The sequence below is a fragment of the Nothoprocta perdicaria genome, unplaced genomic scaffold, assembly GCF_003342845.1.
Source record: "Nothoprocta perdicaria isolate Ctin4 unplaced genomic scaffold, notPer1 scaffold_89, whole genome shotgun sequence".
Taxonomy (NCBI): domain Eukaryota; kingdom Metazoa; phylum Chordata; class Aves; order Tinamiformes; family Tinamidae; genus Nothoprocta; species Nothoprocta perdicaria.
The window spans coordinates 1,829,201-1,844,341 of NW_020456187.1; the positions used below are offsets into that span (position 1 = coordinate 1,829,201).

Genomic DNA, 15,141 nt, shown 5'->3' on the forward strand with positions numbered 1-15,141 from the left:
ATGGCTCGACTGTGTGTAATTAGTTAAAGACGTGAAGTGCCGAGTAAGTGCTAAGTAACGTTACATAAGTGCAATGTATGCCAGACACCCTGCGCTACAAGAGAAAAAAAAAAGAATAAGCATTAAGAGTATTTTGCGCTTAACTAGCACTTTTTCCCCCAAGTTGGCAGCGTAGGAAATTTAGGAGGGAAACACTAGAATTTCCTTCCAGTAGGAAATTGCAGTAAACTGAGGCATGAAGCACCATGTCCCCCGTCCCATGGCTTGCTTGGTCCTGTTGCCATCCTGCTCCATGCCGCTTCCCGGGATGCCTCTGCATCCTGTCYCCACTTCCTTTCAGTATAAATTGGTATTTTGGCGAGTGGAGCAGGCAGAAGCCTTGCAAAGTCCCCCTCTTGGATTTTTCAGCATCCTCCAGAAAATGTGATTTCACACCATATTTGTAGATTGAACAAAAATAATTCCAAATACAAAAAAAAAAAAAAAGAAAACCCAAATCAAAACCGCAAGCCATGTCCTGGCTGGTGTTACGTGGCGCCTGTGATAATTGGATGCTCAGAAAGCCAGGCACTTTCAGAGCTATAATGAGATTCGGACTTTAATTACAGTGTCCCTTTCCCAAGCACGCCAGGGAAGCGGRGAGGGAAATGACCGTAACGGGGTCTAGGGCTCTAAGGGATGGCCGCAATGGATTCAGGCCATGCACAGGTGCAGAAAGGCCGTTTTCCCTGGCTTTGTGGCCTTCATTGGCATCCCTTGGGATGCTGACCATGGCTGGTGGCCACCTGCTTGCAGAAGACCTCTCTGCTGACGGGAAGCCAGCAGAGATCACTGCTGGGCTTGACGTCCTGCAGGACAAGAGCACGAGCCAAGGATGGGTTGAGGAACATCAACACAACCCTCCCCAAGGTCTCAAGGAGCAGTGAATTTTTCTGTGGGGTCTTTGGGCAATCTCGGGGGGTTCTGGAGGAGCAGCCTTGGTCTCCTATGTGGCCACCCCACACGTGGCTGTGCTGAGCAGGTTCCAGGCAAACGTTGCTGCAAGGCTTGGGTGACTTATGCTTCATATTTCTTGCTTCCCCACCTCCATGCTGGAGATTTCTGCAGAGACTGAGGTTGGGGAAAGCAGATGAGTGCAGGGGGTTCAGGTCTGTGGAGCAGCTGTTCCAGTAGAGCCATGGAGACCTTTGTAGACGTGATCAAGTTTGCCTGATATGAATGGAGACCCTGCTTAGTCATTGGAAAGGAGCTCTTAATTGTTCTGGCCGACCTGTGTGATGAATTTCAGATCCAGGCCAAAAGAAAATAAGTTTTAAAAAAAGGCTTTATGAGGCATGGGATTAAATATTTCAGGATTGATTTGATATATTGTCTTTTCTGTGGTCCCACTGTTTTATAGACTGATAGAAAACTCTGTCTATCCGTTCTTCATAACTCTGTGGTTTAACATTCATTCCTTCATTGTTCTTCAGAGAGTCAAAGATTTATGTTGCGCACTTCTTTTCCTCTTCCTTTATTTGGAAACCAGGTCAGAATTGCTAGGGGAGAATCTCCAGCACTGCTTTTCTTCTGATTTCCTCACCTCCTTCCCAAGGTCCCTGCTATCTCCRTTTTTCCATTGCTTAAAAATGGAAATGGATGCTGGAGACCTTTCCAAATACAAACACTGAGTGCTTCTGGCTCCAGACACTGGTGGGGCTGGATTCATCGTAAGGGACATGAGGAACCTGAACTTTAGCAAAGAGCTGAAAGGCCAGGGCATGTGCGGGAATGACTTCTCTAGAGGTCTTCAAAACCCACCTGATGCCACCCTGTGCCCCGTGCTCTGGGTGTCCCTGCTGGAGCAGGAAGGTTGGACTAGATGATCTCTAGAGGTCCCTTCCAACCTCAACYATTCTGTGATTCTGTGACTAAGGAGCATCTTGGCTAGGCTTTGTGACTCCACCTGGTGTGACCCTTGGGCCAAGAGCAACTCGATGCTCACTCTATGGCGGGACCGGCTTCTTGGAACCTGGAACCATGAGCAGCCTGGTGCTGCCCCAGCACAGCCACAGTGAGCAGGAACAGCTGATGAAAGTGCTGTAGATCCCCCACTCCATCTCCTCATACAACTCCCAAACCCCCTTCCAAGCTGGGGAGAAACCTCCTTGTCCCACCCACAGCTCCTGCTGCAGAGGGCTGGCCAGGGGGATGTATAGATTGTCCCCAACACCAGTCACTGCCCCATAGCACCAGGACAGCTCTTGGGGTGAAATACTGGAAACTTGGTGCCTACATGACTTCAGGCCCCATAAGGGACCTTAAAATGGGGAAATAATATTTTCCCACTGCAGCAGCACCCTGGGGCACGCTGACAGTTGACTCACTTTTCAGATATGGCAAGAAGAGGTTAAGAGCTTTCGTGTGTGATCCTGGAGCATAATTAGCAGTGAGTCACAAGCAGGGTTGTTGCAGTTGTGGTATAAACAAGCCGATGCTGAAAGGTTTGCTGGTCACTTGAAAACATCAAGAGCTTAAGCCCAAGATTTTTTTCTTAATTGCACCACTCTTGGGCATTTGCTCTAAATTAAGCAGATAGRAACACAAGAGAGCAAAAGCACTGCTCCGAGAGGCAAGCGATTAACCCAGGCATCTCTTACATGTCTAATTTTAAGGAGAAACAGCTGAAATCTCAAAAATTACAACCAACGGACATGAGAAGGCCACAAAGGTCATCCCTAACATAATTTGCAGAATTTTAAACATAARAGATGTGAGATTTTGATCTAAAATAGTCTTTTAGGTCAGGACTGYGGGACTGGATGGGTCTCTACATGGTGGGTCCTGCTGTGCTGTGCGTGGGCAATAAATCCACAYGAACAAACCTTCCCTGATGCTCTTCTGTGTCTTCAAGTTGGTTGTCCTTCAATATTTATTTTACAGAAAGGGATATAGACCCTTAATGCACAATTCTAGATCTGCTGCTCATCTTGGTTCCACGTTTCCCTTTAGCAAAGACCATTGGGTTGTTCTCACAGCTCTGCTCTGGGATCACAAGCAGCTCCCGGTTCTCCTTGGCATCCTCTTCTTCCCAGCACTCAACACAAGTCCTCTGCTGTCAGCAGAGCAGCCARCGGGTACAATGAACTTAGAGGGGACCATGACACTGCTGCTTTGAATACGAGGTTGAGTCCTTCCTTCCCCACTGTGCTGCTGACAGCAATGCTGCTCAGCACTCCTATTCTGTGAAGCATTACTCAAATCTCAGCTAATTATCATGCTTGACTCATTACAAAATAGGCAATTAAGCAGAGAGCTCCATTCTCCAGATGGGGAAACCCAAGTGCAGAATGAGGTTTATAGAGGAGAGGCCAACCTTGGGTCTATGGGGTGCTCAAGGGGATGGTGATGAGCAAAGGAGGTGATGTGTGCTCAGCTGTCTTCCCAGCCCCAGAGCATCCTCCAGAGCTGGGAAAAGAAGATCCATAGATCTCAACAGGATGATGTGGCCCATGGAGCAATAGGCTGCATCATCTCAAAGGGAGAGCACCCAAGGTGTCTACCTTCCATCGAGACCACAGTTTGAGGCTACCTTTGGCGAGGGCTGAATGACAAAATGAACTAATCTTAACATGTGAAGGTAAGTGGCGTTTAACGGAAAGGTCTTTAAAATAACGCGGCAGAAGGAGTCCAAGCCCCATCACAAGAGCTCCAGCCACTGCGATTAAGTACTCCGCAAAACGTGCAATTATGGCACTACAGCAACTATTGAATTCCCAGGCACATTTTGCATCTGAAACGCAGGATGGAGCATCCTCTTGGGGCATCCATTTTCAGAGAAATCCTGCAAGCGTTCCCACTCTGTGCAGGAGGAAAGGGAAAAGGGGTGCTGACTGGCAAGTATTTTTTAGCCTGCTATAAAGCTAGGAATATCTCATCAGCATCCTGAGATCCTGCCTCTAGGCATCCCGTTTTGGTCAGGATGGGGCCTATTGCCCCAGGGTACCAAGTGATCCCATTTCTTCTGCCTGGATGGGAGCCTCTTGGGTGCTTTCCATGGCATTTTGTGACTTGGGTGCACGTTCTTGCACTGGTTGGGACATGTCGCTTTGCAGATGGAGACTTGGGAATTAAGCTGAGCTGCCAGCCTTGAATAAAACAAACAAACAAAAATTAATAATAACAACAACAGCAGGACCCACCTGTGCTGCTAGAAGTAGCCTCCTGTGCTGCTAGAAGTAGCCTCCTGTGCTGCTAGAAGTAGCCTCCTGTGCAGAGTTCCCCTCTGCATGCTGCTTGCTGCCCAGCTCCTCTCCTTGGGATATTCTATGAGGATCTGGAGATCTCCAGATGATCCTAATTTCAGGAATTTAACCTTCAGGCTGGATTTTGGCATCGCCAAGAGCTCCTCTCAGCTCCTGGTGGTGATRCAGCATTTCTTACTCTGGAGCGAGTGAAAAATAAATGAACAAACAAATAAATAAAAACCCTTGAGTTAACTTAATCTCGTCGGGCATCTCTCTGTCCTGCCTGCTAACAAGTCCCTATTCTCTCATTTCCCACCCACTTTTGTTTGTTCACTTGTTTTTTTTTTTTAGTTTTCCCCAGCCTCGAGATATCACCTTGGAGGCCACGTCCAAAACTTTCCTTATCCCTGTTCACCTTGCCTTGGTTGAGACCATGTCCCTTACATAGGTACCCTTAAAATATAAAAATTAGGAATAATAGTAATAAAGCAGAAAAATCCCTCCTGGAGATACCTGTCTAAAAACACCAGCTTTCCCGGTAAGGATGGATAAGAGGATGCAGGAAACATGGGAAACGGGGGAAAAGAAAAAGAAACAAGGGAAAAAAATATTCTAATTCTAGTGTTCCCAACCACTTGCCATTGGAGTGGCTGCTAAATCCCTGCATGGATGCAGCCAAGCAGGAATCACTGCCCTGCAAACTCCTGGGTAAAAAGAGAGCAAAATGGAAGATATTTTAATTTTACRTCTTCTTTCTTCCTTTCCTGCCATTTATATTATTATAGTGTTCATATTTAATTGCTTTAATCCGCCTTGGAGATAGATAGGAGGGATTATTCCCTTCCAAAAAACAAATTCCAGGAGCGGATCCGTAAGTGCTGATCCGGTGCCTCCTAGCCTGGCGTGAAGGGCGGAAGGAGAAGAAACTTCCCTGCGGGGCAGAAATCGGGAGGAAAAGCTCTGGGGGTGCCAGAAATTGCGTAAAAATCGCCCAAAACCCCACGGGTGACACAAGACACTCCTTGTACCCCACAGCGCGAMCTCCGTGGGGCCTAAGCACCCCACGAGTGACCTTCCCCCCCCMCACACACTGCGCCCGGGGGTCACCCACGACCCACGGGGCACCTAACTCGCCTCCCATGGGGCTCTCCCCCCACAGAGACACATTCCCCACACCCCACGGGTGCCCGCGTCCCGCGCGCCCCAACCGCCCCCCTCACGGCGCCGGCGCGGCCCCTTTAAGAGCCGGTCCCCGCCCCGCGCTCGCTGCCGGCGCCGCGGCGGGCGCGGGTGACAACAAGATGGCGGCGGCGGCGGCGGGGCCGGCGGGTGGCGGCGAGAGCCGCGTGCTCGGCTACACCCTGCACCGCTGGAGCAGCTTCTCCTCCACCTACCTGCCCGAGTGAGTGCGGCGGGGCCCGCGCGTGCCGCCGCTTCGGGCCGCGCCGCTTCGGGCCGCGCCGCCCTCGCGGCGTTGTCGGTTGGGGGCCGCCGCGGGGCCTCAGGGGCGGGCGAGTGGGGGAGGGGCGGCCCGTGGGGTGTGGGGGAGGGGCGGCCCGTGGGTGTTTTTGATAGGGGGTATAGGGAGCGTGTGTGGGGGAGGGGCGGCTCGCCAAGGTCACTTGAGGGAATGAGGAATGTGTTGGTGACTCCCCTCCCCCATCCCGGCGTTTTAGGGGAGAGGCCCCTAAGTTTGGGGCGGATTTGGTGTTTTTTTGARAGAAAAAAAGACACGTTTCTGTGTGTGTTGGGGGGTGCTGACCTGTTTTTGGGGGTTGACCCGTGGTTTTAGAGCAGGGYTCTACGGAGGGGACTTTGCACCCCCTGCACCCCCAGTCTGCAGACCAAACACGTGCTGGGGATTACTCCCAATTTTATCCACGTTATCCTTGTTTTCTGCTGTATCCTTTTGTTGGGAATGCGCTGTCTGGACCCCTCAGTCCTCACAGACCCAGTCTGGTGGCGAGTGGCCTTGAATTTGACACCCCTTTGTAGACCTAAAGGTTTATTCCAACAAGTGGGAAAGTTCCTTTCTTTCTTTTYTTTATTTATTTATCTATTTATTTTTTTAATTTCACGGTTTATCTCCATAACCTGATAGGATGTAAAACTTTGCTGGAAGTTTCCCTAGTTGCAGCTTGTAATTGCTGCGTCTCTCAATACTTTTGCTTGGTTGGTTACTGAAAAGAACCTGATCTCTCTGCTGCTCTCCGGTGATAATTGAGGCATCCATTTTCCTTATTGAAAAAAATAACTTGCACAATAAGGAATTTCTTTCAAAATTATGAYTGTTCTTATAGTTTTTTTTAGTGGTGTTTCCAGTTTCCAAGATGACATTAAAATGTGCATTGAAAGGTCCRTTACTGATGTCACTGATGAGAAATATAGAATATATAGAAAAATAGATATATATGGAAAAATAGATAAAGCTGTCTTTTTCTTTAGTATTTCTTTTTGAGACTCCTGTTAGTCCTTTTGCTGTGGGCTTGTGAGGAATTAACGTTGACACGATACCTGCAGCGCTGCCCAAAGTCCTTAATGTCTTCCCTGATAAAATTCCCATCCTGTAACGTGGTGGCATTTGGCAAATGTGTGACCTTGCACGTGGCTGTTTTTAAAGACTGTGCTTGGAAGTGCTCATCATGCAGTAACAATAACTGGAGCAGGTTTTTAAGCTGTGTTCATGAATTCCAGGTATAGAGTGGTTATTAACACTATGGGGTTATATATATTCATGCTGACCTTAGTCCAAGGAATTTTGTTATTAATAYTTATGTGCTTTTTTTTTTTTTCTTCTGGCTTGTAGTGAAAATAGTGGGTAGTGTCATGTTGCAAATGCCCCTTGAGAAGCATTTATTTCATTTTATTATTATTTTTTTCTTGATGTCTAATTTTTCCATCTCCTGTGTTCTGAAAGAGAACTTAGCTGTGATGTGAAATGGAAAGGAAAGGTCCTAAGTTGAGGCATAAGGTTAGATTCTCAAAAGAAGAAATAAAAAATATAGGAGATGTGTAGTGAGAAGATTGGGGGAAGGAAGWACTGATGGAAATCCTTGAAACTGCTGGTAAATGTCTATAGTGTGCTACAGGATGAATATACAAATGCTGAAAAAGTTTTCCTGGTCTTCAATATCCAGATCAAAATTACACTTTTCTGAAGGAATATTGGGAATTCTGGTCACACATAGTTTAAATAAAGGTGTTTATAAGAGTAAGTAGAAAGAAACCACTTCCACCTTTAAGTGGAAAACAGATTCCTGCATAATATATGCAGAGATACTACTCTAATGTTGTTGCTCATCGTTGCTTACTGTTGCTGTGCTATTGCTAGCAAAATGGTTTTTGGAAGAGGAACAGAATAGATTAGTCGTGTTCAATGTCAGCTAAATGTGATTTAAACTCGCTTCTTAAGTAATTGTATGGCTCCAAATGTAAAACAAAACTATCAAATACAAATTTTTCATCCCTGCTCTTCAGGGGGATCTGAAAACTGATCCTGGCACTTGTGTTCTGTTCTAACGCACAGAACACAGTAAAGTCACCTATTAAATATTGTTTATCATAAAATAATAATTTTTCAGAGTTTTCTGGCTTGGAATCAATAGTACACCTTAAAAATGTCAGTTTCCCTTTAAATACAGACCCTTTTTTTTTTTTTTTTTGTTTTCTAATGAACCTTAGCATGCTTTCTGTTTTGTTTGATGGCAGTGCTGGAGGATTAGCTAGTGCTGAACCCAAGTTCTTGTTGTTTTACTGCTGCTATAATCACTTGTACATTTGCAAAGACCCTTCCAAATGTGATATGAAGATTGTCCTTGAATTTGCCAAAAAATAGCTCTAGTGTGCTGTGGTTTTTCTGTTTGTTCGTTTTCAAACTGAGTTGCCCTCCATTGGGTTGTGGCTACTAGCAGCAGGACTTTGTTTACTTCAAAAAACTCCGTGGGTGGAAGAGAACTAGTCAGTCTCATTATGAGATGGACTTTGGTCTGTGTTTTGGGGGAAAGTTGTACCCTTTGGAGAAAAAATGGGTCCAGGAGTGAATTTGTTCTTGGAACATCTGGCTTTTCCGCAGTCACTTCTGCTTCAGCAGAGGCAACAACAAACTGAGAGGCTCCAGCCTGTCCAACTTGGTCGTTTTTCTTTAATTTTATTTTTTTTTTGACAACAAGGAAACAAATAATTTATAGATGGTAATATAATAGCTGTTTAAACTGTTTTTTTTAATTGATATTTTATTTCTTTATTTTGTGAAAGTTATTTCTCTGCATTCTGAGAGAAACACTTCATATCTTGGTCTTTTTTAATAGCTGTTTTTTTTTTTTTTTGTGCCTGCTCTGGCTTAAATGATTACTTTTACACAGAAATGAAGCATTGTGCTCTGCACAATAGTAGTCATTTACCCCTTTTTGCCGGAAAACGTGGAATTACTGTATCCTAGGATCRTGTTTTTTTGTGGTTGCATCAGATTGTGACTCATCTTGTAGCTGGCTAATGCACTCAGGTCTTTCTGCTACTCTTTCAGACAGTTGAATTCCTACTTCAGAAATACATAGAACTTCTTTTATTTTGCTAGTTACACACCTTTGGTAGGAAGTTTTCCCCCATTTCTACTGCTTAGGTCTTCCTGTATGGAGACCTTCTTTATGGAGAAGGATTAGAAGTTTTATGCAATTATTTCTTCTGCTGAGGTCATTAATAAAATATAAAATAAGATTTGCTTTGAGGCTAATTGAGTTTCATGAGTAGCCTCATGGTTGATAGTCACTTTCTCACTGCAGTCCCTTTTTATGCTTTTATCTATTTTGCTGTGCACAGTTATTCTAGTAATCCTGTGTTTTTCCACTTTGTCTTACCTGGTACTCTGTTTTCTTTCTAGAAAACATACCGACACAAAGAAGACCTTGTTGATTTATGTTTCCAACTTATGCGTTTTTGTCTCTTTTCTGTTTCCATTAAACCTGGAGAGGTGAAATTGATTTAAAAAAAAAAATCTGCCAATTACAGATGATTGGTACCCTTTCAAAGAAAGCAGTGTATGTTCATAGTGCGTGGGTTTTTTNTTTTTTTTTTTTTTTTTTTTTTTTTTAATTAGGAGGACAGGACAGTAAGCTTTTACCCAGTCTAACTTGTCATCTATGTATTATTGCAGAGCCTCAGCTTCACTTTTTTTTGGCAATTACGAAGCTTCATCTACCTTTTCTTCTGGGAAGGTTGTTAGTATTTTACTCTAGTGTTTTATTTTAACTAAATAGCTTGTTTTACTCTAACTTTTTCTCTTTGGCTGTACAAAGATGTTCTTAGGTCCGACGATTATCAGCAGGTACCAATAGTTGAAGACAATTGTGCATCTTCCTTTTCCGAGCCYTGTGGAAAGTAGTTTTTTGGTCATGTGGCTTTTCTGGATGGTTCTGGAAAWCCTGCTGTCCTGACAGGCATCTTCCCCTGTCTCCATTGCTTTTGTAGTCTAGAATTTTTCTGTGAAGCCTGAAATTGAGTACTTCCAAGCCTAAACACCTCTAAAGCAAAAGTAAGTTATGGGTTGAATACTTAAGTAATACTGTTTGCTTCCCTGATATCAGAGGGAAGTTGAGAAAGTGAAGAAGGTGGCTGCTGTCACAAAATTTACCAACTTGTTTATGCCATGCACTGGCATTAGGAGTGTGATAGCTCCTAATAGAAGTTTCTTCCTGATAAGTGCACATATGCAATTCTAGGAGAATAAATTTCCTCAGGTTCCAGTTAAAGTAGTCGGTATTTAGGAGGATTTGGACAGATGTGTTTTTTTTTTTTTTCCCCTGTCTCAAGTGTTTTCACTCTTATGGTGAAGATAAACAGCTAATCTGCTTTAGTTCCCTGGTGTGATGAAATTGGAGGAATCTATATTAATCTAATTGCTCAGCCTCTTCTGCATTGATGTTTTGGGGTGAACATTAAGAATGCAAAAGTTTTCTAATAGGTGCTAACACCATCAGATCATGGATCGCTTGTTCTATATATGGCTTTATATCTTGAAATAAGAAGCTATTCTTAATTAAGCTTGCTAATTTTAATTTTAATGAGTAAAATGCTATTTCAAACAACACATTTTCCTTGTGTTACTGGTGTTGTTGAATTACAAAACAGCATGTACAGTCTTGTTTTATTTTTTTCTAAATGGCAAAGTATGTAGTTTCTTCTGTAAAATTATCTTTTCTTAGAACATCACTGTTGAAAGGCACTGTTAGCTTTATCTGCAGACTTGGTCATGCTATTTAATTTTTTTTCTGTTAAGGTAAATGAAATATTTAGTATTTCTTCGAGAATTTCTGTATAGATCGATACGTTCTAAACATCCGACTTGTTTTAGTAACATGTTAATATGAAGCTCAGAAATTGAAGGTAGCTTTTCTTTTTTGACTTGAGCCTRAAGGGTTTTGTAGGAACGGTTGGGTTATAATAATCTATTCTGAATTCAATGATGTTCTAGTTTTTGTTAGGAGGAGAGAAAGGAGCATTTAAGATGCTGAACAGTTAGTCACTGTTAGAAAGCTGTTGTTGCAGCCGTTGCTTGAAACTCAGTATGCATAATCTTTGAGAAATTATTTCCTGGATCAATTTAAATTGCAGTTCAACATTATATTTGAGAATAGCATTTAGTATGTCAGAATTAAAATTGCAAAAGCAAATTAGGGTTAATAGAACTTGCTACTCTGCTAGCATATTCTGTAATTCCTGGAAAAAGCTGCGGTCTTTGTAATGGATAAAAGTTGTGCATTGGTTGTTGTTGGTTTACTTGTGTTTTCCTCAGTCCACTCTGGGTTTTCTCYGCAGGCTGACTACAGGGTTCATAATGTTACTTAAAGCTGTGGGAGACAGTCTGAAGAAAAACAAAGCTCTAGTTAGTATAAGAACCATATTCTTAAATGTTTTTCTGTAACTACTTAGTTTAAGCAGCATTTGGTTCTTATAATAACTACTTAAATAACAAYTTACTAGCTTCTTTTAACTTTGAAACTTGTATTACTAAAGGGATGCTTTTAACACAGAATGTTAAAATGGAAGAGAAAATTTTGGRTTAGATGATTTGGCCTCTGAGCAGGGAGTTGTTCCCACCCTTCTCTTCCATGACAGGATGCTGTTAAACCTAAATTTTTTTTTTTTTGGTCTTCTAAAAAGCTGCTCCAAAACTGCCAAATGGGAAAGGAATGTTGGGTTGGGATGGATTGTACCCTTTATCTTGAATTTATTTACATTGCCCCAAGTTAGGAATTATTCAATAAGGTGTTCCTTAGGGAAAGGGGGGAGGTGTTTCTGGTTTGAAACAGAATTTTCTACATTACCAACACTTAAAAGCAGGATAATATGCCTTTTTTTATGTTTGATTTTTCCAGGGTCAACATTTTGGGGTTTTTTTTGATTCAATGATTAGCATTAAATTGTTAGTGAGAAACCATTTAGACTTGAGAGTAAAGCTAATACTGTAAAGATGATTCTTTTTCTAGAACTTTGATGGAAAAAGTTCCATACTTGACATTAACTTATTGTGAAGAGTTTAAATCTGTTTTAAACATAAAGCTAACTCTGAAATATTACAGTTAAGTCTTTTTATAGGCCTTTTGGGTGAACTTTTTACCAAGTGAGAAGTAGTGGTATGGATAAATATGACAAGATGTGTTTATGGCTTACACTTTGAATTTATATTTTTATGTGTAACCACTAAGGCTGATTTTCTGTGGATTCTCTTTTGAGTGGAAATAGTGGTTATTTTATGGCATTGCATTGTGAAATCATGAAAGATGTAAAGCTGCTTCCTGGCCTTCATAAAAACTTTTCCATGTGGCTATTTTCTTCTTTTTTTATTTTTTTTTAAAAAGCTTGTTAAGCCTCTAAAATGTAACATGGGAGATGCACTCACCTTAGCTATTGCATTCCTCTAATTGTCTTGCAACAGGCTTATCCTCTTCCAAAATACAAACGGAGACAACTCATCTTGAATAGTCCTGTGATGTTAAAGTAGTCTGTGCAAATATAGCCATTAATTATGAAGACAGATGTCCTTTGTGTTTAAAAGCACAGAAWTGGGGCAGGAGTGGAACTAACACAAAAAAGTATTTTCTGTGGTCTGGTTGTTGTGATTTGTGTATAACTACAAGAAGCSAAAATCTTAATTTGAAAATCGTGGTGATGAAACTTGTCTTTTATGCTGCACTTATGGAGTTTATACCAGAAATTAAAATAAGAAAGTTGTTCTCAGTCTGTATTTCTGGTTTTAAAATGTGCTTGGTAAGGTACATCAATTGTAAAATTGAGCCATGCTAGCTTTGTTTGGCTCTTGAGTAAAAGAAAGGAGAGGAATCATTCTCAGTGTAATCCCAGAATGTGCTGCATGTCAGGATAAGCTTTGATTGTTTGAGGAGGAAATGTGTGCTTATAAGGGATGCAAACACTGAAGTGATTCATGTGATCATATTGGAAATAGATCTAATGTACGYTCCCCAGGAAGCTAAATTGGTTTATGGTTTATTTTGAAGTTGAGGCAAGATCAAGTCTAAAATGGATATACACTATAAGTTATTATAGCAGCAAATAAGTTTTTTACTTATTTTTAGAAATGAATCACTGGTAATTTAGAGTGTTTTATGGAAAACTTTGGGTGTTTCTTTTGTTTTCCTTTCATGCCTTCTGTCTTATCTGTGCTGTTTATTAACAAACTAGCCATGAAAAAGAAGGCCTCAGTCCTTGAGTTCAAATGGTCGCTATTTTCAAGTACAAATTCTGTGCAATGGAAATTGGTCCTCCTGTAGTGATATGATATGTGATTCTTAAAACTGAATTGTTGATGAGTAAGGCTGGAAATATATTGGAGTGGCTTTGTATGATGTTTTCAACTAGTTCTTGGAAGTGAGAGCAATGAAGTACTGGAGGGTGCTAGTCTGCCAATGCTCTGGAAGGTCTGCAAAGTATATGGGTTTAGTGACTTTTCTGATGAGTATGGGAAGTAGGAATCTCTTTGAAGTTCAAAAAACTCTTTTCCCTGAAAGAAATAAAAACTGAAATTTGTTATAAAGTAGCCGAAGGCTGGTGGTTTCTTAAGAGCAGAGTAAAACCTTCTGGAATTTATCTATTGAATACAGATTTCAGTGAGCTGAAGACTTAATTTCCATGTCTCTCTCTCTCTCTCTCTCTCTCTCTCTCTCTCTCTCTCTCTCTCTCTCTCTCTCTCTCTCTCTCTTTTCTTTTTTTTTTCTCCTTTTCATTCTTTCTTCTCCCATCTGAACATGTAGGGTAGAATTTGTGTTAGTCTTAGTCTTGCCATGAGACCTAGGGTTAATTTCTCTGCTGTGAACCTCCTGGAACGTCACCTAAGTTGCATTCAGACCATGTCGCTTGTGGTAATACCTTGCTGATCATCAAAAAGACTGACTTTCAAATATCCTTGTGGTTTAGAAATATAGAAATGAGCATTAAATATAAAAAGAAAGAGGCAAAAGAAATTTTTCCAAAGACTCTTAAAATGACTAGTCAAAATTGGAGGAAATGGAGTATAGCACATTTAGATGAAGCAGTCTTTTCTGTATTTGCTGTTTTAAGCCAGGAATTTGTTTAACTTAATGTCTGTCAATCTCTTTGGAAAAGAAAGTACATGGAAAAGATCTTAATCACCAAGATCTTGGTCAATTCTTAATTTTAAAACAAAAGCTTGCTGTAGAAAAACTCTGGGGGAAGAACAGATTTCTAGCAGGAAGGTTCAGAAGCTCTTACCAATTAAATTGCATCTGAACTATAATCCCTAAACAGAGAGGGACTGTTAAGTTTGCAGCCTTCTGATATTTGAAGTCACTCTGTTTACCATATTTGTGGATATGTTTGACTTCATTTTTCCCCTCCGATGGTTTTTCTGTGGGCCTAATACTGTTTTTTTACCTGTCTGAACCTGGAAACTCTTGTGGCTCCAATTTGGGTTGCTTGGTACTGTGATACAGTCAGAAGTTTAATCTRTGATTTAAGGTTATTGAGCGCTACGGAAATAGCAGCTATTTACCAGGCCTCCGAGAGCTGGTTGGGAATTCACTCTCCTGCTGCAGTTTTAGTCCAAATTAAGTCCTGGCATGTCTGGAGGAAGCACTGACAAACCAGAAATCCCTTGACTAAGGGGTGGGAGTTAAAAGGAGGGCTTTCTAACTTGCATTCCTGGAAATGTCTGTAACATCATCCTTCTGTATTAAAGGATTAGACTGGCAAGGGGGGTAAACAGATCATTGCATGAAATAATTGAGAAAGTGGCTTTTAATGGCCCTATTTGTAGACCAGAACAAAATAATACCTGTTTCATTGTCCAGTGCAATCAACTGTGATCTAAGTTCATTTCTGTAAAGTGTCTTCTAAATTGCATGCTTTRTTTTTATATGATCACACTTGCTTAGCTATTTTTTCTTTTGACAGAAGTAATTTTAATTTATMGTAAATGTGTGTGGGGGAAATTCAGTCCACCGAGTAGGTAGAAGCAAATTTGAGCAGTAAGCTAATAAAGCTGAAACAATCTGGATTTTAAAATTGCATTTTTATGTACACAATTACCTCAAATTTCCTATATTATGCAGAGAGGTCCCCCTCTCCTTTGTCCTTTATAATAGGATTAAGTTATGTGATAGGRTAGGAGGACAAAAACAAAAAATCCCTGAATGTATCATTATACTGCATAGTAATTGATATATTCCCTTCACTAGWTTTTCTTCATTTCATTTCAAGCAGAGAATTTTCCCAACAGAAGAGAGAAACTTTATTATAAAATTGAAAGAACTTTTTTTTCCCCTTTAAACTGCTTTATGGGAGAGCTGTAGGTAAACATAGCTCTTTAAGCATCTCAAACCAAATAGTTTGAAATTAGCAGTAGCTTCAATGACTTTCACAGAAATTCTTTCTGTTTTTTTTTTTT

At 41.4% G+C, this 15,141-nt stretch overlaps 1 protein-coding gene across 1 annotated transcript in view; it reads left to right on the forward strand.

Moving 5' to 3' along the window:
- Positions 1–5,527: 5,527 nt before the first annotated feature.
- MKLN1 (muskelin 1) overlaps positions 5,528–15,141 on the forward strand; it is a 91,495-nt gene continuing 81,881 nt past the window's right edge. Inside the window, exon 1 of the mRNA XM_026052455.1 lies at positions 5,528–5,628. Coding sequence (XP_025908240.1) covers positions 5,528–5,628 — 101 coding nt within the window. The remainder of the gene's footprint in view (positions 5,629–15,141) is intronic.